This window comes from Artibeus jamaicensis, unplaced genomic scaffold (genome assembly GCF_021234435.1).
Source record: "Artibeus jamaicensis isolate MK-2021 breed Jamaican fruit bat unplaced genomic scaffold, CSHL_Jam_final contig_76, whole genome shotgun sequence".
Lineage (NCBI taxonomy): Eukaryota > Metazoa > Chordata > Mammalia > Chiroptera > Phyllostomidae > Artibeus > Artibeus jamaicensis.
Window position 1 is genome coordinate 23826882 of NW_026521954.1, and position 27956 is coordinate 23854837.

Sequence of the window (27956 nt, forward strand, 5' to 3'; positions counted from 1 at the left end):
AAAACCAACAGTAGGAAACCAAGTCAGTGGTAACTTATTCACTTGGTAGACTACAACACCATATTAAAATGGTATGTACAAAGAGTTTACAGCAACATGGAAGAAAGGTTTGTGCCAGTTTGTTAGGTGGGGGGAAGTGCTTACAAAATCCATGATGTGTCCTCATCCTTGGCAAATATAATCACAACAGCAACGAAGGGAATCGTACACACCACACGGCTAAAAAAAACACACCAGGCTGTCAAAATAGTGACAGTGCCTTAGGCGAGTCTGTTCCCCCTAATCTTCCGGAATATCCAAATGTTCTATAAAAACCATGTATGCACTTAGAGTGAGGGAGAAAAATAAAACAGGAAAATGCATATTTTTTTAAAAATTTCAAAATGACCACAAACAAAAAATGTGCCAAAATTTCAGGTAGGAAATATGTCTTTATAGTGATCTATGCACACATTCCATCCGAATAATAGCGATAACTGTTCAAAAATGAGACACACTCAGAAAGTACTATATCCACTAAAGGTGATGGTACCCACACTCACCAGCTCTGGGAAGAATAAAATCTAGGGGCGATTAGCCCACCCAAGGGGTCAGTCAAAGTCCGAATGTGGCAACACGATAAACTGCACACAGAAAAGGCTTTTTATGAAAAGCAAGCTGGGTAAAACTTTTTCCAAACTGGGATCACACTCTTCAAAACCAGAGGACCCCATTTAGAAGGAGATAAAATAATTTGGGTTTGATGAGAACTACCTCACTGGGAGAGAGTTCAGCCACCTCACTGGTTTCGACCTAACCTGTTTACGTGCCGCCAGGGGAGTGGGCAACGCCAGCCCCCAGGAAACCCAAGCACCGCAGACAAAAGGCAGACCTCTCCCATTGGTAAGGCAGCATTTGCCCAGCCTGGCCATTCGTTCCCGGGTGGCCCCAGAGGGTCCTCTTGTTCGCCTTCTCCCAGCCTTGGATGTGGACGGGACTATATCTTACAATAGACCTCAAAGAGGGAGGCAGCTGCATGCATGCGGTAGAAAATAGAAAAGGGCATGGCGAGGTTGACCACAATGATCCAGGGTTCAAAGCCAAAGACAATTTCCTCCAGTCCGTTGTCGTACTCGGGGCGGCAGCCAAAGGCGGGCGGGATCCACAGCTGCAAGAGAAGGGGGACCGTCAGTGCTGCCACCTGGGAGGTCCCAACAAATCCCGGGTGCCCTCCCGGATGGGGAGACAGTCACACCTGTCACGGCGATAGCAGCCTCTGCACCACAGGGTGTGCCCAGTCCCCAGACGCGCCTTTCTTTCCCGGGTCTTCATGGCTTTGCTCCCGCCTGGTCCTCTAGCAGGACTCCCTGGCTTCCCTCTGCTAAGTCCTCCCTCCTCCAAGTCCCGATGACACAGGAGACAGCACTGCTGTTGCTGGCCAGCAGCTGGCATCCTGGTTGCCAGGCAACGCCGTTAGCACTTAGGTAGGATACATAGTAAACAGAGGCAGGGAGGAGGAGGGAGACATGTCTCACGCGTTGACCCAGCAGTCCTGAGCCTGGGCTGCCAGGCGCTCCGAACAACACAAGCAGAACCATGATAGTGCGGGCGGGGGAAGCCCTTGGAGGTCTGCGTGTAGCATCTCCACTAGCTGGGAAAAGGAAAACTTTGAGGCCATGTATTCCTCATCCCCAGGCCTGGAAGGGGAAGGGGGTGGTGGGTCCACAGTGCACAAAGAAAAAGTGTATAAAACAGTTTTGCTTAATTGCCTTCCTTCACGTCTCCTATGCAAAATGAACAAATGGAGTCTGGAGCGAGATAAGGATTCAGGCTAACAGACCCCCACGCACACCTGTGTTTGGGTAGTCACGTCTCCCAGGGGAAAGCCGGCACCAGCTTTACCTGTCAATCAATATGGACCCCCCTCACCCCCATCCTGCCCACTGTGTAAGTCCCCAAGACAAAGGACTCTCTTGGCCCTTTTGCCACATGGGGGGCCCTTGGCTACTCAGCCTCTGGCCACCAGGCTCTTTCCACACTTGCTTTTGCTCCCCCATTAGAACTTAGCACTCATAAACTTTTCCTGTATGCTAATAGTCTTACTGCTCTATAATTCTTTACTGCATTGGCAAGAAGAACCAGGTTTCTCCCTTTAACACCAAGACACCACTGCTCCCAGGAAGCCCTCCTTGATATAACCAGTCTGGGCAGGAACTCTCTCTGTGTTCCCAGGCCCACGGTGTTAGCCTGCAGGAGAGGTCGCCTTTCTGTAAAACGGTGCTTAGAGGGCCTGGCCACGCAGGTCTGGGCTGTGAGCTCTGTGGCCTTTCTCTTGCTTGTCCTCAGCATAAACAGGCAGCCCAGGCCCCGCCCACATCCCCCAGATCAGGGGGAAGAACCATGCTTTGGAGCCAGACCTGAATTCAAGCCTCGGTTTCCTCATCTGTAAGATGGGAACTGGACCGCCTGTTTCAGAAGGCTCAGAGGACGATAACATGGCAACTAATCTGCAAAACCTAAAGCAAAGACCTCTTGTTTTTGTTGCTCAGAGAACCTACACACTGGCAACCCCTTCTCAGCCTCCCTGCCCCTATTCCTCCACCTCCCCCCAAGTTTTCAGCCCCCAGTTTTGCTTCTCACACTGCACCCCTCTGCAGCTCTCTCTACCCCAGGCCGTGGCAGGCAGGCTCGGTGACCCCACCTGCTGGGAGTCACATCCTCACGGAGCCCCTTGAGTTAGGCCGAACCTAGTAACTCACTTCCAACAAACAGAATACGCCCAAAGCGATGGATGTCACTTCTGAGATTAGGTTACAAAGGACACTGGACTCCCTCTTACTCATCCTGCAAGAGCGGAAGCGATCGACACATGGAGAAGCCACATGGCCTGGGACCGAGGGAGGTCTCCGGGCAGCAGCCAGCGAGGAACTGACTCCGCCTGCAGCCACACAGTGGGCTTGGAAACAGGTCCCCTCCCCACCCAGAGTCAAGCCTTGAACTGACAGCAGCCCCGACGGGCAGTTTGCGGCCAAAGAGAGGCTCCAAGCAGAGGCACCCAGCTGGGATTGGATTCCGGACCCAGAGAAACCGTGAAATAAGGAACGTGCGTGCAGTTTTAAGTTGCTCAGCATGCGGGTGATTTCTGACGCTGCACTAGGCAGCTGACCCATGTGTCTTCCACTGGCGTCTCCGTCCAGAACTCCTGCGCGTTCTCCCCTCTGTCCCACTGTGTTACCTGGGTTCTGTGACCTGCGGGGCCCTCCTGCCGCCCTGCTGGTTCCTCCCCGTCACCCCGGCGGGCTCACCCCCCTTGGCTCAGCCTCTTAATGTCAGCTGGCCCCCAGGCCCATTGCTGGGGCCTCCTCCCTGTCCGTCAGTCCCAGGGTCCTGTCTGTACAACGCCCCCCCACCACCACATTATTACAAACAACACACCCCGGTGTACAGACCGCGACTTCCCACACTACATCACCGGCCTGGCCCACCCTCGGGAACCCAGGCCCGCGGATCCCACCGGCTGCTCGGGTGTCTGAGTTCATCTCACACTCAACACACCTGCCCACCCCCCACCATGGCACCAGCAGTGTCCTCCTCCCAGGTGCTCCGTCAGAACTCCGGGCGTCACCCCATTTTCCCTGTGACTGTCATCACCACCCGCCTGCCGCCCAGCCCATCACTGAGTCCCGACAACCGCGCCTCTGGAACGGCACCGCCAGTCCTCCCCACCCCCGGTCCTCTCCACCCCCGCCTGCCCAGGCCACGGCCCTCGGCCCCCACCCAGATCCTCGCCTCAGCGGCCTGACCGGTCTCCCTGCTTACACGTTTGCCCTGCGATCCATTTGCCACCCTGTGGCCGAGTGAGTTTTTAGGTAGATGAGATTGTCTTTCTCCTGATGACGCCCCCAAAGTCTTCACAGCATAACTAAAATCTACCCCCTACATGGGATTACAAACCCCTCCATTAGCAGATCTCTTTCCAACCCCCCAACCCGGCCCCCCGACCTGTCGCCCACCTACCCAGCCCCGCTGCGTGGCCCACCTTCCTCTTCCTCAAAGGAGTCAGGCTCACTCCCACCGAGGCTTCCCACTGGCTGTTCCCTCTGCCGGGGACACTCGCGACCAGCTCCTCCCTGCCTGTCGGCCGGCCGAGCTACACTGGCCGCCCAGGCTCTGTCTTGCTCACCCTCCCTCCTTACTCTCTGCAGAGCACGTGTCCCTATAAGGTCTTCTCCCATCTGATTGTTTGTCACCAGTCCTGCCATCCGGTTTTTGAGCTGCACAGGAGGAAGACCAGAGACCCCGGGGATGTCCCGTGACATCAGCCACAGCTGTGCCTGGCCCCCAGCAGGCCCCGGCAGGAGGAAGAGAGGGACAAGGAGAGAGACGACGAGGAAGAGGGCAGGAGAGGCCACTGGACCTCGTTCCCGAAACCCAGGCCTTTCTGTCCGCTGTCACGCTGGCTGTAATGTGCTCCTCACCCCAGTGGGAAACGGGTCCTCGTCCCTCCCCTTGGCACCCCAGTCTCTTGGAGGGTTGGCTCTGGGGCCCTGGGCCACCGTGTAAGAAGTCCACCTTCCCTGAGACCACCATGCCGGAGAGTCTCCGTGCAGATGCCCCAGCCAGGGGTCCAGGCAGAGCACGGCCTTTCTCCACCTGCACCCAAGGCACCGGATCCTGGACCTCTAGCCCAGCCGTTCCACAAGCTTCGGTGGACACCCGGACCAGGAGTGTTTCCCAGCCGAGCCCTGCCAGATTTCCCAACCCACACAGTCCTCAGACCCAATAAAGTGGCTGCTGTTTGGTCACACCTTTGGGATCCCCTGTTACTCAGCAGTAGGAAACCAAAACAGCTGCCCGTTGGCCGCACCCATTGGATGTCTTACAACAGACCGTGTCCAGCGCTGCGCTCCCATCTTCCTTCCCCTGGAGCCCCTCCCAAGCCTGCCGCCCCTTCAGAGTCCCCAGCTCCATCGCTGGCATCACCAGCTACCCAGGAACCCAAGTCAGAAGTGGGGCCTTGTTGTCGACACCTCCCTCCCTGCACTCGTTCCGACCTGGACGACCCTGCTGGGCATGATGCTAAGTAGATGAGCCAATCACAAAGCGACAAGTTCCGTGTGGTTCCACCAACGTGAGCTACATGGAGTCACTGAACTCAGAGGCCAAAAGAAGGCTGGTGGCTGGGGTGGGGAGAGCAGAGAGTTGTTTTCTGAAGACAAAACCTCGGTTTTGCAAGGTCAGAAAAGTGTAGAGAAGGATGGCGGCAATGGTTGCATCTCTGCTCACGGCAGGGCGCCGACCATGATGAGGGTGGGCTCCGCCGGCTGGACGCCCCCAACACCCCAGCAGCCAGTCCCTGCAGAGGCCTGTGGGGTGCCAATGGCGGCTTCCCTCCTTTTCACCAAGCCCTGCACCCTTCCACATGCTCTAGAACAAACCCCGACCACGCACGACGCTGTGCGTCCCTCTCTCGTCTCTCCATCCCTGCCACCACTGCTCTGGTTCAGGCTCTCATCATGTCCTCCCTGGGCGGCTGCAGGGGCTCTGACCCAGGCTGCTGCTCTGGTCTCGCCTCTCCCCATCCTGCCCACCCACTGCCACTAAGGGCATCGCTCCAAAACACAAAACGAAAGGGCGCCCAGCACGCAGACCAGCCTCGGCCAGGCTTATGGAGCTGACCCCCTGACGGACACTTCACCCCAGTGCTCACCCTGCTGCTCTGCTTCATGTGTGGGATTCAGGCTACACTATCAGGTGCTCCTCAGATGGGCCATGCGTTCTTTTGCCTCTGTGGCTTTGCACATGCCGTGCCCTCTGCCCAAAAGTCTTTTCCTGGCCCTGACTACCAGGAACGCTTCCAACCATTCCCTGAGGCTGAAGCGGACGATACCAAGTGACTGACCGAGACTTCTCTTTACCTCCCTACCTTCCACCACAGAGGCTGGAGAGCAAACCATCCAGTCCCCAGCCGCCCTTGCAGCTCAGAGCGGCCATGGGAAAGGCACTGCCTGGCACCAGTTATTTCCTCTTCCTTCCTGTCTTCATACCAGACGTGATGCCCGGTGCTGCTATAGCCATTATATGACCACATGGCAAGAAGCACCACACCAAACACGGTCGAGTGGGAAGGTGAACAGCGCCTGGATCCCGGGTGACCAGGCAACCCCAGGAGCCAACCTCCAGATTCTTGTCTTAAAGACTGAGGATACTGTTGGTCAGACTTTCCGTATTTGCAGCAAGGAGCACTTCACATTAGGACTGGTCCTCGTCTCAAGCCCCCTACTCATCCAAGTCCGCCCCCGCACCCCCCGCTCCTATTACTCCCTGCGCATACCCTGTCCCAGCCCTTGCCGGATGCACAGTATATGGGCTTATAGACTATGGACCTGCATTCCAACCTCACTTTTCAACCTCACAGCAAATTGTTTTGATTACAACCTGCCTCCATTCCTTATTGGGAAAGGGCAAAAATAAATAAACTCATTGATTTTTTAACAATAAATAACTTGATGCAGATTACCGAGATGTTGCAGAGGAACAGAAAGGCTGCGATATTCCTCAAGACGCTCCTCTTGACGTTACCCCGCAGGAAACAAGGGCGGCCGGCCGGGCCCTGGGCCCCTTCCCAGCTCAGCCCCTTGTCCCCTTTGCCACTGCCTTCTCTCGGGCACATATTTCCATCGATTGCAGGTGGCATCTGGCTGTCCTGGGGAGCCACATCGTCCCCGACTGCAGCTCCGCTCTTGAGGCGAGAAGAAGCCAGGGGTGCGTCCCTGCCATTGCAGATGGTGACCACCCGCAGGGTCCTGATGCTATCGGAGAGCTTCCCGGGCTCTCGGTGAGTGGACTCGATGATGAAAAGGTTCTGGATGTATTTCTCGACGATGACCAGGACGGAGTAGGGCAGGTTGTACCAGGTGTACGCAGGGCGAGCCTTGGCACAGAGAATGGCCAAGATGGAGCCCCAGGAGAGCAGCCAGGAGCCCGAGGCGGTGGCCACCAAGAGGTCTGCGTCCAGTCTGCGGGCTGGGTTTTTGGACTCATCCAGCGACTGCTCGTCGAGCCTGTAGATCCAGATCCCCACCAGGCCCACGGCCCCCATGAGCACCAGCACGGTGGCGGCGTACAGATAGAACATGATGAGCACAGACTCGCTCTTGGTTTTGGAGCGCCCGATCTGGACGAGATACACCACCACCACCCCTATGGTGGCGGCCAGCGCGGCCAGGCCCAGGGCCGAGCCCGCTGTGACCCCGTGAAACTTGAACTGTATCTTCGGGTGCTGATGACTGTCCACGTTGCGCCCGATGTTTTTCCACAGGACGTAGAGCATCGTGGAAGCCAGGATCTGGTACTCGATGTTGAAAGGGTAGAGGTAGTAGACACCGTGGGAGATGGCTGAGCAGAGAGTCGGGGGGCTGCAGTTACACGGAGGCGTGTGGTCGTCCAGCACTGGGGACGGGAGGGGCACACGGGGACACGGAAAAGCACAAAGACATATTTTCACCATGGGCTCACGCCTGGCTTTTCCCATAGAATTAAAAGCTTTATTTTGTGGCTGTTATCATGTTTAATATCGTGGCTAAATTGACAACCACCAATATCACCAAAAGAGAATTAATTACATGAATCATATTCTGTCCACACATTGGACTATTACAACGCATCGTAAATGGTGTGGTGGTTAGAAATGTACTTATCAACGTATGAAAACATTCACAAGACATTGTTGAACGAAAGCAGCTTGTTGCCAAAGCGGCCAGAGCACGACTCTGTGCTTGTAAATTACAGATCTACAGATAGTGGAGAGACAGACAGACACAGAAACGTCTGGGAAGACATAATGAAAATATTGTCAATGTTAACAATGGTCGCCTCTGGGAGGAAAAGTGGCAGCTGATTTTTCTTTGCTATTTTTTCAGTAAAGGACACACTTATGTGTACCCTTCCCTGGCTTTACTGAGATATAATTGACACTTAATATTGTGTGAGTTTTTTGTAAAATGTGTGTGCATATGTGTGCGTGAGAGAGAGAAAGGGACAGAGATACCTCGATGTGCAACAATTCAGAAATTGAGTGGATTTTGGCACATCTGCACAATGGATTAGGAGTTAATCAAGTAGTATTTCAGTGACACAAGGAAATAATCACATTGCAATAAGGGTGAGAAAAACATGAGAACAAATTCTATATCCAATATATTTAATGCATATCGCAACCCGGCATTCAGTGGTAAAGTCAGTTTAGAAAGTAGCCACCAATTTTTCACAGAATAGAGTTGTAATGGAATAGAACAGGCAGAATGAGTGGACTTAAATACACTAGAACTTTGAGAGTGTCTCTGATATATTACTATTCACAGCGCACGTATGTGCACACACAGGTGTGTGTGCATTTGGGTTGTAATGTAAAGTTCGTTTCTTACCCTAGGTTGTAGTCCAAACAAAGATGAAATACATGCCATGTGATCTCAACTATAAATAAATAAAGAGCACACTACAAAGAAACAGCCAAATGGTAACTCATTTAACTGGGTTTCTGGGTCGGTATCGTTGTGGATTTATTTCCATGCATTTTGTCACTGCTGTGACTTATGACGCACACATATGATGTGTGAAATCAGTTGGAGGAGCTCCGTGGTAGCTTCACCCCCCTCACTTTTGCAGAACGCTGCCCTTCCCCGTAGGCAGTGTGGGACAATGCAGACAGGAGGGAAGAAACCAGGAGGGAAGGTTCAGAGTGTTAGAGCTGATGGGGTCCTTTCTAAGAAACCGATCGAACCCCCTCTTTCACGGGGGCGTCTGGAACCAGATCGCTAGGGTCCAAATCCTGGCTTGATCATTTAGTCACAGTGTGGTCTTGGGCTAGTTACTTAACTTCCCTGTGACCAAATGGCTTCATTCACCTACGAGGTCCACCCTGCCTACCTTGGAGTGTGGGGACAAGAATTAGCGAGCCAACAGTACAGGCACACTCTGCAGATACTCAACAAAACTTTTGTTATCGTTGTCAATGCCATTACTGCTGTTGACACCAGCGAGGCAATGAGGCTGGAAGAGAGCAGGACCCTCCCAAAAGGGGCTGCTGGTTGGGGAGGTGGGGAGATGAGCGTGGGTGCGGGTTTCATAACCCCCCACAGCTGGTATAGATGTGTAGCGCAGTAAGTCTGGAGGGGCTTCTGAAAGTACGCAGCCCGGGCGCTCTCACTTTGCAAAGGGGGGTTCAGAAAGGCTGAATGGCTCCCAAAGGCCACACGGCTAGTATGGGATGGGAACAAGACCCAAACCCAAGGCATCCAGGTCCCAGGACACTGGGCTGTCCTCTCACCGACACTCCTCTCAACACCAGTGTTCCCGTGGAGAAGGGACAGGTCACAAATGCCAAGGGACTTTGGAAGAAAATGGAAGGCTTAGTGCGAAACGCTCTCTCATAGGGACAAGGGCCAACAAAGGTGCACCAACCTTATAAGCAGAGTAGAGTTAAACGAAAACTTCAGATGAAGTAAAACCAATGGAACAAAACCTATCATTAGATGTCTAAGCATTTTTAAAAGCTATACTTTCAGTAGAAAGAACTGGTAAGAAGGGCTTAATTAAACATAGTCAGAAACAACCGTCAATCTTGCATAGTTGTAAACAAAGACATTTATTTCCGTGCTAACCTGGACTATGAAAAGGGCGATTCTGACAAGCCCCCGAGTCACTGAAGAAACCTGTAATTACGCTCAGCACACCCTATTTATGGAGCCAGGGGGAAGGCTCAGGAGATTTTCAAAGACCTTCAACAACAGAAGATTGTCTGGTTCATGCGGAGCCAGATGGCTCTGCGGTTCTCTGGAGCCTGCGCCTCCATCTCTGACTGCTCTGGTCCCTGGAGGTTTCCAGAATGTTCCAGCATGGTGGCAGGGCCCCTCCCACCGCTCACCTATCGTTATGTTTCCAAAGCCCAGGGTGAGGAGCCGTGCCTTGTGCTCGTTCAGTTGGTGCTTTGACTCATTGAGGACGCTATTGGCCCACAGAAGCAGGTTGGTGAACACCGAGTGGATGACTCCAAATCTGAAAAACACAAGGTCTCAGCTCTTGAGCAGCCCTGGGACCCTCCCAGCCCCATAAGGCGAGACGCAGACACTGTGCGCGCGCGCGCACACACACACACAGGCCTCCTTCTCAGTCAGGATTCTGGTTTCATCTGGCAGCTCAGTCTCTGGGTGGGTCCTCTGGCTACGAGGGACAGACAGTTCCCTGGGAACTATCAAAACCACAGTCTTGGCACTCTGCCTTAATCTTGAACATGCCAGTATTCGACCCATTGTCTATTGGATGAAAAGAAACCACCTTGAAATCAGGGACACAGGGATGAAAATTTGTTTAAAGCAGGCAACCAACCCTACCATACCCCCAAATCTTTTCTTCTGGAAGGGAAGAGATCAATGAAGGAATGATGAAAGGGCTACATTGGAAATCTGGAGAGTTGGGTATGCTCTTACCATTGGTTGGCCAACCCAACGATCACCATCACCCCCTCTGCCTTGCCACTTACTTCTAAAGACACTGAATCAAGCCAGAGACTTGCTGTCTGGCATCCCTTGCAGCTAGGTGTGGCTAATGTGGCCAGTGGGATATGAGGTACTGAAAAGCCTCTGCTTTCTTAATGAATGTGATAAGAAAAAGAAAAGCCAACTTACTGTCACTCTTCCTTTTTTCCTAGCCTTGAACATAGGCATGAATGCTGGAGTGTTGACAGCTATAATGTGACTATGAAGCATGGGGTGAAACCCTAAACCACTGAGGATGGCAGAGTGAAAACACAAAAAGCCTGTTCCGTGACATTGCTGAGCCTCTGCAGTCTCTGACAGGCTCAGAAATGAGGCCATGGTCCCAGATAGAGGAAGCAGTGACGTGGGGTTTGAGGAGTCATTAAGCGGCAGGGCTATATTAGTCTGACCCCAGGGTCCTGCCCTCACCTCCATGCCATGTGGCCTCCCGAGGAAGAAGAAAAGGGGTGAAGTGGAAGGTGTACCTGGACTCTGGGGAAGAGAGGGGCGATATGTAGAGAAGATGGTTCCAAGGGGGTCACTGCATGCTTCAAAACCTGCAAAGTCTCCCCCTGCCTGCTTGTTTAAGAGGTATGCACATGGGTAGCTTCCAGGGTAGTTAACAATGAGCCTTGCATGTAGCAGGTGCAGCAAATACTGCAGATCTGAGGGGCACTCCTCGCAACAGATCGCTCCTCAGTTGGAGAGCAGAGGCCCAGATGAAACACGCCCCCTCCCTGCCTAACGGAAAACACCCTTGTCCATGATCCGTCTGCAGGAAAATGGTGCAAATGGGTCCTCAACCCTGACCTTGTCTCCCCTCTCAGTTTCCACCCCAGCCTACACCCCTTGCTTCCTTTGCCAGCCGCGTATTGTCCAGGCACCACTGGGGAAGAAAGCAGCCCAGCCTACAGGCAAACCCTTGCTTCCTTTGCCAGCCCCGAATTGTCCAGGCACCACTGGGGAAGAAAGCAGCCTCCCAGGGATGTCTGAGCCAGTGTTTGCGCACCTGCTGGCCCCTCACTTGCAAGTTGCTATAGATTGGGGCCAGCCTCCCAGGGAGTGTCTAGGAGGCATTGTATAGAGTCTTTCACAAATGCACACAATGCCATTTGCCTCAGGCTGGCTGGCTTTCTTTGACTTATAATGCACACCGCTCCCCTTTCTTCTCCTCTTTCCCTGTCCAAATGGCGGGTCTCCAAGTCCAGACCCACTGAGCCCAAGGAGGGGTTGCAGGGACCACCCGTGGCTGCAGACTGTTCTGCCTGTGAGCTCCCTGTGAACTGCCACCCCGCTGTTGGTTTGATCTGGAAATTATCCTCCAAACTCAAGGAGAACGACATTTCCTCATGCCAGGCTGCCTTTCTCCTGCTTGGATCCGATAACCCCAGACCACAAAAAAAGAGAAGACTCCCAGGAGCCATTTCTGATCTCAGTTTATATTTTCAGCTCCACTTCCAAAATGACTGTTTCACTAACCTCACCCTCAGGGAAAGAAAACGATTCCAAGCAGTAAGAGGAATTCTTGGATCGGGACAAAGTCCATAAATATACTGACAGTAAAGGACAGTGGGAAACTGTTTGAAACGACTAGAAGGAAACAGTAAATCCAGGGTAGGCAACTTCCCACGCCTTCAGGGCTTGGCCCAAAATGTCGATGGAGAAAGCAGGTAGAGGGTGACATCAGGGAGTGGTGGGGACTGTGGCAAACTGAGAGGACAAGGGCCCTCTAAAGGCACAACTCCCACTCCAATCTAGCTCTTCGTCACCATGCCCACGTGGCATTGCCAAATCTTCCACTGTTTCTAGGAGAGCCTAAAGCTACCCCTAAAGCTGAAGAGTAACTCAAAAATGTTTAACACTGGGACCTTCAAGCAAAACAGGGTGTTAAGATGGGCGGGGTAGGGTAAAACAGCAGCTGAACTACAACCCAGAAAAGACGGCTGACATCAAACCAGAGAGCAGAAAGGGCGGGCTTTATCCACATAGCAACCTGAGCCCCAGGAGAACCACCAATGATGTATGGCCACTTTGCTCAAAGGGGACCAATCCCCAGCTCCCACGAAGACAGCCAACCAAAATAAAACCCCGCCACATTCCCTGCTTGGGCGTGACTTCCCCAGCCCCACTCTGTGGGCCAGGGAACCTTGCCCCAGTGTGCAAACCCCAATAAAGCTCTGTACTGCCTGACTTTGTGGCTGATTGTCATTTCTTCCTCGGCAGAGCCTAAGAAAACCTTTCACAGGGTACATCAAGCCGCATGCATCTCTGGTTCAAGCCACTCACTGTCCTGTTTAGGGACAAAACCCAGAGGCAGGCAGAGACTGTTTCCAATCACTCAACAAGCAAGGCGGAGCAGGACTGTGGCCTGCCCCTCCGAGCCCCTCAGATGGAAGCCCCCGGTAGGCGACACCAGGGTACATGGCCTAGAGCAGCGCTGTCCAAACACAGACAGTCAAGGCACGCACATGTAGGTTTCCACTTTCTAGCAGCGACATTTAAAAATCAGCAGAGAGGAACAAGCGAAAATAATTTCAACAATGTTTTGTTAAATCCAATATATCTAAGATACTATGACAACAACGTATAACACCAAAAAATCTTAGGGAGATATTTTATGTCTGTTTGTCATGCTAGTCTCTAAATCAGGCATGTAGTTTACAGCCCCAGCGCATCTCGTTTTGAACCAGGCTCAATTCAAGGGCTCTGCAGTCACCTGCAGCTGGCAGCTGCAGCCGCCACCTGGGGCAGCACAGGTCCAGAAAGCAAACACAAAGACCCCTTTCTCCTTGGAGGGGAACGGACCCAAGTGCCCTGCAGCTGTGGTTAAATAAGTGACTAAAGCCAAGAGAAAGGCCGCACCCGGCAAACGGGCTGCCCCTGAAGTCGCTGCGACGCCACAGAACTGACGGTCAACCTTTGGTCCCGCCCAGCGAGGCCCAGGCAGGCTGGGCTGCCTGACCTTGGACTTCTGTTTCACTGTCTGAGCCTCAGTTTCCTCATCTGCTGCATGGGGCCGTGACCACACCTACGGTCTGTAACCAACAGGACTGTGGTGAGAGAGGACCTCCCACGTAACACACGCAAAAGAAAGCGCTTGGTGAGCGGGGAGTTCGTTCTCTCCAGCCAGAAGTGCCCAGGGACAGACGGGGGCCCAACAAGCATTTGCCAAAAACATCCCACCTTTTCCCCAACGATCCTACCTCCAGGAATCGGACCCATGCAAATCACCAGAGACGTTCAGAAATATTTCTGACTGAAGATGTTCATCCCAGTCCTGTTTATAATAACGACTGAATATTCGGAAAGATTATTGTCCAACAACAGGTGTTACGGATGGTGTCCCTCCAAATTCACACGGTGAAGCCCTAATGGGAATGTACTGGAGATGAGGCCTCTAAGGAGGTCATTAAGGTGAAGTGAGGCCACAAGGACCCTGATGCAATAGGACTGGTGTCCTCGGAAGGAGAAGAGACACCAGTGTTCTGCCTCCTCCTTCCCCTCCCTGCCCAGAGGAAAGGACGTGTGGAGACCCCGTGGGAAGGTGGCCGTCTTGCCAGGCAACAGGAGAAGCCTCATCAGAAACCAGCCCTGCTGCCACCTTGACCTTGGACTTCCAGCCTCCAGAACTGTGAGATGACGAGCTGCTGCTGCTGGAGCCCCCAGTCTGTGACACCGTTACGACCAGCTGGCCAGCACCGCAGGGCGTAGGTTAGGGGAACTGTGGCAGTGGTGAGCTGTGCAGTCGGCAAGGTCACGGTGTAGAGAGAGGCTGACGGGGGTGGGGGAAGGAGGGAAGGTCGACAGCGAACTAAAACACACAAGCAGAACCACAGCAGGACCACGGCTGTAGAAGAAAGGAACGAGATGTATCTATTCACGGGGGAAAAGGACTGGCAGGAAATGGACCAAAACGTTCCCAGCGGTCACGTCTGGGTGGTGGCCGCCCTAGTCAGCTCCGGCTGCTCCGACCAAACAACAGGCATTTCCTTCTCACACTTGGAGAGGCCGGAAGTCCAGGACCAAGGTGCCGACAGGGGCGGGTCCCCGAGAGGGCTCTTCCCTCGCCTGCCGATGGCCACCTTCTCCTCGTGTCCTCTCGAGGCCTTTCCTCGGGAAGCACGCGGACAGTGTGCATGAGCTCTGCTGCCCCCTCCCCTTCTTATAATGACACTGATTCCTGCGTGGGGGCCCCAGGCTCACAACCAATCCCCTCCCACAGGTCGCGCCTCCAAATACAGCACACTGGGGCTCCTACACACGCCCTGAGGGACAAGTACATTTGGTCCATAACAGTGGCACCACGGTCATTTTAAATTCTACTCCATCCCTCCAAGTTTCATCAGGGAAGTAAAGTGCACTTTTTAGAGGATAACTGTGGAGCAGACGAAGCCAAACCCATGACCCAGAACAAAATCCCAAGGACGCTCAGCCTTGGCAGAGCCCAGCCTGCCGATGGCAGGGACAGCAGGGGGCATAGTTGCCCTCCTGCCTCCCCAGCAGAAGAGCCAGGACAAACTGGGACTGGGAGGCTGAGCAGGGGGATGGCCCCTCACCTGCTGGAACCTGCTGCCGCACCCGAAGTTACCATAGTTACCCTCACAGATCCACAAAGGGATTAAATGTGAGGCAGGGGGAGGTCTTTGTCCTGCTTGAAGGGACATTAAAGCCATCTTCTCTGGGTTCCTGGGGCCTGGACCTCACTTGTCCCTATTCTGTCCTCATGACCTCATATCTCCATTCCCCTCCCACTTTCACCCCTCCCCCCTCCTCCCTCCCTTGCTTCGCCCCGAGCAGGAGATGGGGCTTCTTGTGTGAAGACTGGGGCTAAAGATCACTGCCAAGGCCACTGCATGGGGCTGCACAGGGGATAACACAGGCTGCCGGTCAGTGCAGGACTCCAGGGACTGAACGGCACACGCCCCCCTGGGATGTCCCAACAGTGCGGGCAGCAGGCCCTGCACACGGTAGGAGCTCAGTAAGTGCCTAGCAGCTTGTTGGAGCCGATCCTTTGTGCATAATGAGGTTGGTGTAAGTTTCTCCCGCTTCAGTAGTCTATTAAACTAGTTCTATCCAGCCGCCACACATAAATCAGTCTTTCGCATTAGCCCCGCGTGTGCAAGGCCCCAGCGCTGTGTCCTCGGTCTCACTCAGTCCCGGGAGGCGGGCTCTGCCAGCGTCTCCAGTTTACAGATGAGGAAAACCGAGGCTCATAAAGGGGAAGTGTCTAAGGAGGTGGAGCCAAAATTCAGACCCACATCACCACCCTTCCAGGGCTGTCCCAGAAAGGGACTGACGGTCAGAGGGCCACCTCTCTGGGCACTCGTGGGGGATCTGCTTGTCAGGATGCAGGGGAGTGGTGGTCTCATATCTGCAGCCCGAGCAGGACGGCACTGACCAGTTTTGTTTGGTCCACGGAACACCCAGCGCAGCAGTGAAGCAAGGAGCCATGGCCTTTACCTCTCCAGTGTTTTGAAAGACTGGATGATGTCCTTTGAATGCACCCAGAGAAAATACACCTAGACGGAAACAAGGGGAGAAGAGAAAGACGCATCAGTGGGACACTGTCACTGTATTCGCACATGTCTGAAACTCTAAAACTTAAGGAACAGGTGTGGTGAATGCTGGGGACGTCTGGGACCTCCCACCCCAAGGATGGCAAGTCGCTGTGCTCATCTCGGGTGGCAGTGCCATTCCCCGGTGGGGACAGGGCTCAGGGAGCACGGCCATGAGCATCAGAGGGGAGCCCTCGGGTTTAGGAGGAAATGGGGTCGTGATGATTCAGGGTGTCTGGGGACCAGTAGCCTGCCTGTGGTCACCCCCAGTGACCTGCTTATGCCACCCTCTGAACAGTGACTGGGCCAGCAGCTGAAAACCAAAGGCTGGGTGCTTCAAATGCAGAACAAACTCAATTGGGCTGGTCACTTCAGTTCATTCCACCTACTGCCCAGTCCCCTGGCCACTCGGTCACCAGCAGAATACGGGGGAGAGGCTGAGAGTGGTGACTGGACCTGTGCGCCAGAACTGGCCTCGGCAAGTCAGGGGTCTTCCTGCATCTGTCTTCCCATCTGTGAGGTGGGGATGATGTCAGAACCCCTCCGGAGGGTATTTTGAGCAATTTACTAAAATGACCCAGGTCAACTGCGTGGAGCTGCAGCGGGCACATTTCCCGTGAACGCTGCCCACAGCCAGCTCGCTCGGCGATGGCCACATCCGGGGCATGACGGAGCTCCCGCAACGGCCTGGGCCTTGTTTTAGAAACGAGCACTTGCCCAGCGCCTGTTCTGTGCCAGACACAATTGGTGGGCACTTTTAATCTTAATTTTTCAGTTAAGTGCTATAAAAAGAAAATCAGACGGCACAAAAGACAAAAACACGCTTATGCATGCTATCTCTTCTCCATCGTTTTACCTGAGGCTGACTATTCTGCTTAGGAAAACATATTCAGGGCGTGATTCTTGAAATGCCTGACAGTTTAAAACAACAGGGAAACAGTTAAGTCCATTTGTAATGATCACTGAACTCTAAGCTAGACAGCTACCTAACTGCTGCTTTTATAATGGGGCAGGGAAGGGGAAGGAGGGAGGGAGGGAAGGGGAAGGAGGGAGGGCAGAGGAAGCTCTTTCAGGTCTCAGGAGGGCTTCCAGGCTGTCGGCGGCACCACTCTGAGACCGTCATGAGGGGATCTGATTCCCCAGGACGAACAGACGGTCAACTCCTGCGTGCTGGGCCTCCATAACACTGTACCACAGACCCAGCGGCTTCAACAGAAATATGTTTTCTCGCAGTCCTGGAGGCCAGAAGTCTGAGATCAAGGTTGGCAGGTGGGGGCCTTCCGAGGCCTCTCTCCTTGGTGTGTAGTGACCATCTTCCTCCGGGTCCTCCCCTGGTCATCCCTCTGTGTGTGTCTATGTTCTAATCTCCTCTTCCGATAGGGACACCAGCCACATTTGGTCAGGGGCCACCCATATGACCTCATTTAGCCCAAATTGCCTCTGCCAAGACCCTCTCTCCACCTAGAGTCACATTCTGAAGTTTGGGAGGTGACCCCTTCAAACTGGTCCCCTCTTCCACCCGCATCCAGAGCCAAGCCGCTGCCGTGCACGCCCGACCACCCTCTCAGAGAGCTTCGCTTGTGACATATGTTCACTCCCCAGAAGCATTTGAAGTCACGGGTGTGTCCAAAGTGGAGACCGCTCTGGATAAAAGCATTTTTAACTGGCGCTGTTGGCGTCCCAGCAAGGCGGAAACTCGGTCCTGAAGGATGCTCTTCAACTGGGAGCCCAGAAATCTTTTGAGCAATGACAGCGTCCCTGGGCCAAGTTCACAGTCTCACAGGGTAACGTGTATGGAAGAGAGTCATCATCACTGTGACTTGGCCGTGACTTTGGACAAGTCGTGGGTCCTCGGTGCCCTGCAGCCCCTTCCTGAGAAGTGAGCAGGGCGTTCCAACACCTGGTCTTGTGGATGCGCAACGGGAAGTGACAGAGGAAAGGTGCCACAGAAATCGTAACCACTGCTTCTATTATCAGAGTCGCAGGGACCCGCCCTCCCACAGCCGTCACCAGGGATTTCTGCTCGGGACGGGGGGCACACTGGGGCGCCCCCCGAGCCCCTCGGCAACGCGGCACTTTTCTGGTTCGAAGCTGTATGTTTAAAAGGCCTTCATGACATATACTTCCTAGCCACACCGAGTTGACCGATGCACAGACAGGACCTCTCACACGTTTCTGAAAGCTTTTAGTCCACAAGGAGGCAAACAAAATAAAAGGGTCCCCATGGCCCACAGGTGTGACCACGGCAGCTCAGGGTTTCTCCTGGGGGTGATGAGTTTGTTCAAAACTGGCCTGTGGGAACAGCTGCACAAGCCCACACACGTACCAAACCACCGAACTGCAGGCCTTCGGTGGGCGACTGGTCGGGAGTGTGAGTCGTTACACAGCCCAATGAAACGCTGAGGCTGGAACGGCCCCGGCCCCTCCCGGGGGAGTCTGGCCCCGCAGAATTTCCACCTCTTCACCGGCACGGGCTCTGCCTCGTAGGATTCCCACGACCACGGCCCAGGGACACGGGCGCCATTTCACAAGGACAGAGCCTCCGAGGTGGACGGAGGCTCCCCTAGGGCTACCCCACCGATCCCTCCCGGGGCCCCCCCGCGCCCTCGGTCACGCAAACAATCACCCGTGGCCTACCTGCAGCAGCGTGTGGACCGTGTGTGTGACGGGGAACACTCCTTCGGTGGCTGAGAGACACGCGGAAAATCCAACGAAGTACCCGACCTTCAGGCCTCCCAGGATGACGGTGATGAAGGCAAAGAGTGCGATGCTGCCTGAATGAGGGGACACGCACAGGTCAGCACCGCCCTTCCCGAGACCACTCCAAGTCAGGTCACTTAAACCCTCCCGGGGGTGGTCGCGTGGTCTCCAACGAGGATGACCGGGCCGTTGGATGGAGAGAGACAGTCGTCTCAACGACCATGACAGGGAAACCGGACCCCACCTTCGGAAGGGTCAGCTGGCCCCACACCTTTCACCGTGTGCAAACGTGAACTCCAAAGGGACCAGAGACGTGAACGCAAAACCTAACACCATGAGACTCTCAGGACGAGGCACGGGCAGGTCTTCGCCACGTTGGGCTTGTCAACCAGTTATTGGCCAAGGCACCAGAAGCACAGGCGGCAAAAATAAGAATAGACGCTGGAACTATATCGAAATTTAAAAAACCCTTGTCCATCAGAGGACTCCATCAAATATTTAAAAATCATATCTGATAAAGCGTTAGTATCCAGAATCTATCTTAAAAATACAATTTAAAATACAACCCAATTAAAAATTGAGCAAAGGACTGGAGTAGATGTTTCTCCAAAGAAAACGAGTGGCTAATTAACATGTGAAAAGATGCTCAACGTCACTAATCAGTAAGGAAATGCAAATGAAAAGCAGCGCCCATGCAGGGTGGCCGCTATCAGAGAGAGCAAGACACAGAGAGGGGGTGGGAGGTACAGAGACAGAGAGACAGAGACAGAGACAGACAGAGACAGAGACAGAGAGACAGAGACAGAGACAGAGACAGAGACAGAGAGACAGAGACTCTGAGAGACAGAGACAGAGACAGAGAGAGACAGAGAGACAGAGACAGAGAGACAGAGACAGAGAGAGGGGGAGAATAACAAGGCTGGCGATGATGTGGAGAAATTGAAACTCGCACACTTTTGATGTGAATGCAAAATGCTGCAGATGCTGTGGAAAACAGTGCATAAAAGTAGTATTTCTGGGTGACCCAGCAACCCCACCTCTGGGTCCGCACCGAACTGGCCCGGAAGCAAGGGTGCAAAGGGCCGTTTCTGCACTTGTGTTCATGCGGCATCACTCACAGCAGCGCAAAGGTGGAAGCACACCACATGCCCGACCACGGATGAACGGATGGCCGAACCAAACAGGGTCCATCCGTGCAGTAGGTCCACCCTCGAGGAGGAAGCCACTCTGACACAGGCAACAGCACAGGTGACCCCGGAGGACATCATGCCAAGGGAAGCAAGCCGGTCACCAAGACAAACACTGTATGCCTCCCCTGGTCCAAGGTTCCTCGGAGTGGGTATTCGGAGAGGCAGAAAGTAAATGGCGGTGGCCGGCGGCCGGATGCGGAGGGAGCGGGGGCTGCGGTTGAGTGGGTAGAGGGCTCTGCGAGACGAAAGAGTTCTGGAAATTAACTGCACAGTGTGAATGTACCTAACACTCCTGGACGTGACACTTAAAAATGATTCCGTTGGTAAGTCTTGTTATGTATATTTTACCAAAAAAAATGAGGCATATGATAAATTCTACTCTCGGCCTAATAAGCTGAAGCTAGAAGCAGTACAGTGTCCTGTCACTGGCCCCACCCCTGCACGTCCCAGGATCTGACACATGACATACAAGAAACAGACTGGCCGACGCACCAGAGGCCTCCAGACGCTCCCCCCACCCCACCTGCAAAACCAATCCACGTAAGAGTCACTGTTCTGCTCAGAAAGCTCAGTCCTCTAGTCCTGAAATTCTGTCCCCTGAAGAACAGAGATGGGGGAGTGTGGCAGAGAGGTGTACGGAAACTCACTGCACTGTCTTTGCAGCTCATCTGTAAACCTGAAACTTTTCCAGAACGGACAGCTTATTTTTTAAAGGAGAGGTTAGGGCTCTATAGTAAGTAACATTGTGGAGAGTGTCTCTAGCGCATGCCATGGAAAAGAAAACTTCCTTGGATGGTCTATCCAGCACGGTTTGGGCCAAAAAAAATAAATACAAACAAAAAATACACATGTACGAAAAAGACTGAAAAGGAAGGCACAAAATACATAAACTTGTAACAGAGGAAAAAATTAGCAAGAATGGGGACTCGATCAACGTCGAACTTCCTAATCCCCCTTCCGGGCAACACTGACCACCGTTTGCACGCTCTCTCCCAGGAGCAGGAGGAAGCTGGATCGTGAGTGACAGGGCTCACGGGGCGAGAGCGAAGGGCAGGGGCCGACTGCAAGCTGTAACATTACAGCCCCGCCCAGAAGCCTCCCGTGCACAGGAATGCAATCGCCTGTCTCCAGGCCTTTGCTCAAAGCCTTATAGAAATAGCTCCATGTCACATTTTTTTAAATCCTGGAAAACCCCCAGTGAAAGCAGAATCTTTGTAAGAGGGGAGATTCAATCCCAGGGCTTTGAAATGGCTGGACAAATGCGTGGTCTGTGCTGATTACAAAGACACAGAGCGAGAGGGGGCGAGGCAGGCGGTCTTGGCGGCAGGATCACAGGCTGGAGCTGTGGGGACCCGGGCACCAGTCCAGGGAGCCCAGGCAAGTCACTTCCCGGCTCCCACTCTCGGCCTTCCCGTCTGTAAAATGAGACTGGTCCACAGCAGTGACTTTCAAACTGGATCACACATCAGCCCGAGGGCTTGTTAAAACACAGAGCTGGGCTCCACCCCCAGGTTGGAGGCAGGGCCCCCGAAACTGCATCTCTCACAAGTTGCCAGGCAGGGCTGATGCTGCTGGTCTGGGATCCCACCGAGAGAACCGCTGGTCTCGAACGTCTCTGTCGGTGACATTTCAGGGGCCGTGGTAAATACATTGGGCACCCACTCACACTCTCAAAGCCCTTTCTTCATTTGTCCACCCACCACCCGAGGATTCATTCGTCCATACATTGACACAACAGATATATATTTTGGAGACTCCCTCGTGCAGGAGGCATTTGCCAGGGGCTCGAAGGTAAGCCAACGAGATTCCCAGGGGAAACAAACACACATCAGCACGATCCCGCGTCGGCTGGGACGCGCACAAGGTATAGGGAGCGAGCGGGCAGCAGGCTTCTCATCCGCAGTCTGGGACACCAGAAGCCCTAGGACAAGCAGCTAGAGTCCCCGGCAAGGAAAGGACTGCCACTCCAGATCCCACTCCCAGCCAAGGCGTCACCGGCTTGTCTGGGCAAAAGACGGAAGGGTGTTTGAAGACAGGCAAAATATAATTCGTTCCACATCTATTTGCTGAGCACCAACTAGGGCCCAAGCACTGGGGAGGGTACTGGGGATATAAAAACGTCAATAAAAGAAGTATGTGGCCTCAGTGAGTTTCCCTTTCGTGGGGAGGACAGAAAAAAATGAATTAGTAGAGAAAGGTCAGCAAGTCCATGAAGAAGGGCAGAGCGAGGGAGAGGGTGGGGGCTGACGTGGGGGGTCGGAGTCCACCCACGTAACTCCCTGACAAAGGGCTTTGACCAAAACCCAGTCAGTCCTCATAGTCAGAGATGAAGGGGCGGGGCCGGGGGAACAACAGTGAGCAACACACTTGGCAAGAGATTATAGCGATGGATGGATACATAACGGAGGGAAGGGGGGAATGGGGGGGAGATGGGTGAGTGGAGGGTCCGCTAGATAGATAGACAGGCTAACAGAAGAGAAGACAGGACGGGGGGCGTAAGGCCCCAGGGCAGGAAGAACCACTGTCCGGAAAGGCGTGATTGACACACTCTGCAAAGACTTGTGATGCGGAGTGAACTGCAGTGGGACTGGGTGGGAAGTGGAGGCGGAAAAGCTCCCAAAGGTCTCACGGTGAAGAGAAGGGTCCCAGGGGACAAGAGGAGCACAGGGAGGACACAGACGATTTCTAAAGGTCTTACCTCGTTGGACTGGAGGGGAAGTGAAAGTACCCCAGAGCAGGAAGCCAGGGTCCCCCCGCGCCCCCCTGCCTGGGGTGCCTGCTCAGAGCCACGGAGCAGGCTGCCCCTCGCAGTCTGCGTCGCCCTCGACCTCCCCTTTGGTGCAGGGCCATGCGGGCAGCATCGTCTGCCACCACCACAGCCCAGCCAGTGCCTGGCAGGGGACGGGAGCGCAGTCCAGGCAGCTGAACAAAACCAGGCCCGAGTTTCTGCTCGGCCACCACAGAAGTCCCCAGCCGTGGCCCCCGTGCCCTGCCCTGTCATTCTCCGCAAGTTCCAAAGGGCCTTCTGTGCGATGGAGAAGACAGAGCAAGATGAAAGGGGGGGACTGGGCCTTGCCCGTCACCTGTTAACACCATGCCACCTGCCCCTTTCTCGCTCTGCTCGAGTATTGCCGGCGAGGGGGGCTCAACCGCCTTCTGAAGCCCCTTCAGCTTCCGGGTCTGGTAAACGGGGGTGACGACACCCTCCTCAGGAGTCGCCGTGAGGTTGAAAACATCCCGCTAGTCACAAAGACGGCACGTCACATGATTCCATTTACAGGAAATGTCCAGACCAGGCGACCCCCGGGAGCAGAAGTAGATCCGTGGTTGCCTGGGGCTCGTGGGGAACACAGGTATGGGGGTGTTGGCTAAAGGGCACAGGGTTCCTTTCTGCGATGACAAGAACGTTCCGAAATTGGCCATGGTGACTGATGGTTGCCCACATCAGTGAATAAACTAAAAGCCATTGAGTGGTGGGCTCTGCGTGGGGGAATCGTAGAGCGTATGTTGACTGTGTCTCCACTGAACTCTTTTCTAAAAGAAAAACTGACCCCAGCTGGGCTTGCTGGACGTCGGGCTTGCTGCAGCCCAGCCGGATGGGACGAGGAAACGGGGGGGGGGGGGCGGGCAGGGCAAGGCTATCCCAGTAAGAGGAGCATGCGCTCTCAGCAGAGAAAACCAAGTGGAGCCCAGGCCAGCAGCCATGAACTTGCTGCCTCTGCCCAGAAGCCCGCTGAGCAGCTGCTCGTCCGTCCTGGCTGCTCGGCCAGGCTGCAGGCTCCCTGAGCGTGGGGACTGCTGCACCCTTGTGTCCTGCAGCCTCTGTCCTCCCCACCCCAGTCTCCCGCCCCTCCACCTGGTCTCTGCCACCATGCCCACCATGCCCTGCCCCTCTTCCCACCTGCACTTAGACACAGCTCCTTCAGCCAACTGCACCTTCTCACCCATGGGGACAGACACTGTGCTCCCGCTCTGTCACCACAGAGCACTAAGCCACCACAGGCTGACCTACAGGCAGTGCACTCTGCCCTGTGGCTCCCAGGCCCCTGAGGGACAATGGGCAGAGCGCTCTGAGCAGCCCACGGCCCGCAGCAGCTGCACAGAGAGGCCCTGTGAGGCGCGCCCCTGCGTGCCTCATTCTAAGAAAAAAGCACTGTGTGAACAGCTGACGGCGCACAAAACAGCAGTCACCGTGACGAATAACTGGGCCAAGGCTTCTAATGCGGCAGCGTTCCAAAGGTAGGCAACAAACACAGCTGTGTTGTTCTGATCGTCCGCATTCCCATAATTTTGTGTTGACAACACCTCTGCGGGCTTGAGACGGGACAGAAACGAGTGACAAGAAGAGGCGACCTTTACCGCTGCCGTCCTCCAGCAGACCAGGAGCAGAAACGGGGCCTGGGTGTCAGGGGGCGAAGCAGCTCTTTGCTGGGTTTCGCTCACCGCACACGCAGGACTGGCGGGAGGGGTGGAGGCTGCTGCCCTTTCCTCCAAAAGAAACCGGTCTCTTAGCAAACAGAGGAGCTGGAGCCCCGACCCATCGTGCGCACCACAGTTTTAAACGCAGGTCAGCTTTTGTTGTTGTTCCAAAGGGAGCGTGGAAAGAGCGAAGATAGGGCACATATAAAACGGAGTCCTTTTAATCAAGCTGCTAACATATTAGCAATGTGAACAGTGAGGGATGAAGAAACAATTCCTTTTGTCGTCTTAGGTAGCCTGAGAACTGGAACTTTTGAACTTCCCGGTGTTGCATTAATACCAGGATATACACCAGTCCGCGGTGCCTGATTTACTTATCCTGATTGACGCTCCAACCAACTGAGCCACCTGGCCAGGGCTCTGTTGTGTGCCCACGTTACACCTTCAGATAGCCCCCCATAAAGGACTCAGGATGCAACCCAAGCCCCCGCCACCCACCCTCCAAACCGCCTGACATCCGACTGACAGCCGTCCTGTGCCAGCTCCGGGGCTAACAGCACAGGACTGGTTATTGTCAAGGACATGACTTTTCTTTCGAGAGCTGTGAACCTGTCTTCCTTCTTTGGAACACCTCTGGGTTTTTGCCTACCTGTGTTCTGAGGCTGCAAACTCTGGGACCCTCGAATAAACCTTGGGGATTTACTCCAGCCGAAGCCTCCGGACACTCTGCACCCAGCCCACAGCGGTCGGAACCGTCTCATCCCCGGCAGGCGGGACAGGGTAGTTCCTGCTCAGAGCAAAGCCCATGACCCATACCGAGACCGAAAACCTTTCTCTGAAACCCTCCATGCCCAGAATTCCACAGGGCGGCTCCTTCTCGGAGCTGCGGGCCTCTAAAGCCGTCCCAGAAGCCGGGGCAGAGCTGAGTGGACCCAACTTTCCAGCTGGGAATCCGGGGAAAACCTCGGTCTCCTCCAGGACAGAGGGCGGGTCCCTCGGCACCATGGAGTCTCGACATTCTTTGGGGGTAATTGGCCTCTTGCTTCTCTCATGAGCCACAGAGGGGCGGACAGTGCTTTGCAAACTGTGTTCATGCAACATCTCCCAGCCCCTCCCTGAGACGCAACCGGGAGTCTTATTTTACCGATGAGGAAACCGGGACTCAGAAAGGGGATGGTGACAGAGCCGAGACTTCAAGTCACGCCTTCCGCAGCCAGCACCACTTCCATTATCCAACTTGCTGAGTGCCTAAGCAGCCACCACTTGGTGATCACCGACTACGTGCCCTCTCTCTGCTGCCTCATGCACTCTGCCCGACATGGTGCCCGGCAGACATCTCAGATGGCAGCCTTGACACTGCGTCCTCACGCTGCTCCTCCCCCCGGCTCCCCCAGTCTTCCCCACCTACTCAGGCCCCGGTGCTTGGAGCCTTCCAGGAAGGAGGGAGAAAGTGAGGAAAAACGGGGGAGAGAGGGAGGAAGGGAGGAGAGAGGGCAAGGGGGTCGGGAAAGGCTGAAGGAGACAGGAAGAGATGGGTGAGGAGGGAGGAAGGAGGGAGGAGGCAGGAAGGGAGGGAGGAACAAAGAAAGGACCCTTCCCCTCCGGGAAGCCCAGGTCAGAAAGCCTGTGCTTCTAACATTGTTTCAGCCCGTGTAAGTCAATAAACACTCTTCCTTTCCGTCTGTTTGACGTGGGACTGGATGTCTGCCACTCACGGAGTCACAAGACCTTGGGCCTCCCTGAGACGACCGTTCCATCTCGGGTACCTGGGCCGTCCTGGAGCTGTGCCCAGTTTCCTCCAAAGGTGAGATGAACTGGGCACAGCCCCTGAGCCTGAGAAATCTCGAATCCCATCCGGGCGACCAGGCTCACATCCAGCGAGTCATAATACAGGGCAGAAATGGGCCAGGACCGAAAGAGCTCTCCACAGAGAGCCGACGCGACCCACGGGGTGGGCAGGGGGGCGATGGCGGCACAGGGGCAGACATTCGGAGGGAGTGCGGGTGGGAAGGACAGCAAGAGCGTGCTGGACGCCCACCTGCGCGCAACAGTCTTCGGTCCCACTAGGCGTGACTCCTGTCCCCCACGCGCTGAAACTAGGGTGTGGGCAGACGAAGGGACCTGCTCAAGGTCATGCAAGGAGAGTGAAAGCCACCCTTCTGAGAGAGACATCCAATTCCGATTTAAACCTGAGCAGCAAGTCGGCGAGTGCTGCGTTTGCACCTGGCCTGGCCTCTCCCAAGAAGGTTTCTCAGAACGGGGGCCTTCTCCGCTGCCCACTGCCTCCCCCCACTGACCTGCATCTGTCCAGATCCCTTCTAAGGGCGAAAGCTCCTTGAGGGGATGAGGTGGGTTCCTGTCTTCACAAAGTTTCGGTCAGTGTGTTGTGAGTGCCTAGCACGCGTGTCTACCCCCCACTGCCTGACCATTTACTGCTCATTCGTGTCTTTGTTCATCTCAACCGCATGTTCTTAGCACCTGCTCTGAGCCAGGCCCCAAGGTGGCATCATAGATCTCCCCTCTGGCAGAGGGGACAGAAGTGTCAACAAGTAGAGCGGAGTGTACCCTGGCAGGAAAACATTACCACAGAGGATGGGGGAGAGGTTGGGGGAGGGGTGGAGCCCAGTTTTGGAAACCAGAGCAGGTGAAAGGCATTGGGGAGGGAGGAACAGAATATGCAAAGTCAGGGAAGTATGAAGTGCAGTGACGGAAAGAAAAGCCTTGAGGACTGGAGCACAGGAGAGGAGAAAAAACTAAGGAGGCCACCTGGGGCCAGATCTCAGAAGGCCTGGAGTGCCTAGATGGGGAACGCGGCCTCCGTGCTGGGGTCCGTGGAACCCCCGCAGGGCAGTGAGCCAAGGCGAGGTGCGGACAGGCCGCAACACAGAGAGAGGAGGCTCCGGTCCTCCTGCGGGTTTACGGATGGAAGAGAAAGAACCGAGGCCAGGAGGGGAGGGCCGGGAAAGATGCAGCGGAAGACGGCCGGGCGCTCGAGACTCACCGCGGAGCCAGCGCGCGCCGGCGTGCGTGTCCTTGGGCCGGATGAGGCGGCGGTGCGCGGTGCTGCGGCCCACGTACCACAGCATCCAGAGCAGCTGCAGCAGCATGAGCGCGGTCAGCACGCAGAGCAGGTCGCTCTTGCCCACGCCCGAGGCGTGCACGGCCCAGGCCAGCAGGAGCAGCAGCCCCGCCACGAACACGTTCAGCCCGTACTGGCTGCTCAGCGCCTCGGCCAGCTTCTGCGGGACGCTGGCACGGACGGCGCCCCGCCGGGGCACAGGGGACTCCGGGGATCCCGGGGCCAGGATCTGGGGCTGCGGGCTGGCTGCGGGCGCCGGCGAACTTCTGTCCCGGGAGCTCCGCGCCGCCCGGGGAGAGGCAGGCGCCCCCTGGCCCTGGGGCATCGCTGAGTGACCCATAGGGAGCCCAGTCCCGGGGTGGCCCCCACCTGCTGCCCCTGACTCGGCCGTTGTCCCGACGCCCTCTCCCTCCCAATCAGCTGCCCTCTTCAGATCCCCCTCTGGTGCCGGCTTTCCCCTCTCGCGTCCGTCTGCCCTCGGCCAAGGCACCCACCCAGT

The 27956-nt window shown here is 55.1% G+C and overlaps 1 protein-coding gene across 1 annotated transcript; it reads right to left on the reverse strand.

The window, feature by feature from the left end:
- Positions 1-976: 976 nt before the first annotated feature.
- On the reverse strand, positions 977-27782 carry OTOP1 (otopetrin 1). Its single transcript, XM_037126800.2, has 6 exons — positions 27380-27782; positions 18707-18843; positions 15975-16033; positions 9905-10035; positions 6500-7431; positions 977-1147 (listed from the first exon to the last, which is right to left on the reverse strand). The coding sequence occupies exons 1-6, from the start codon at positions 27780-27782 to the stop codon at positions 977-979; spliced, it is 1833 nt and encodes a 610-aa protein (XP_036982695.2).
- Positions 27783-27956: the final 174 nt, after the last annotated feature.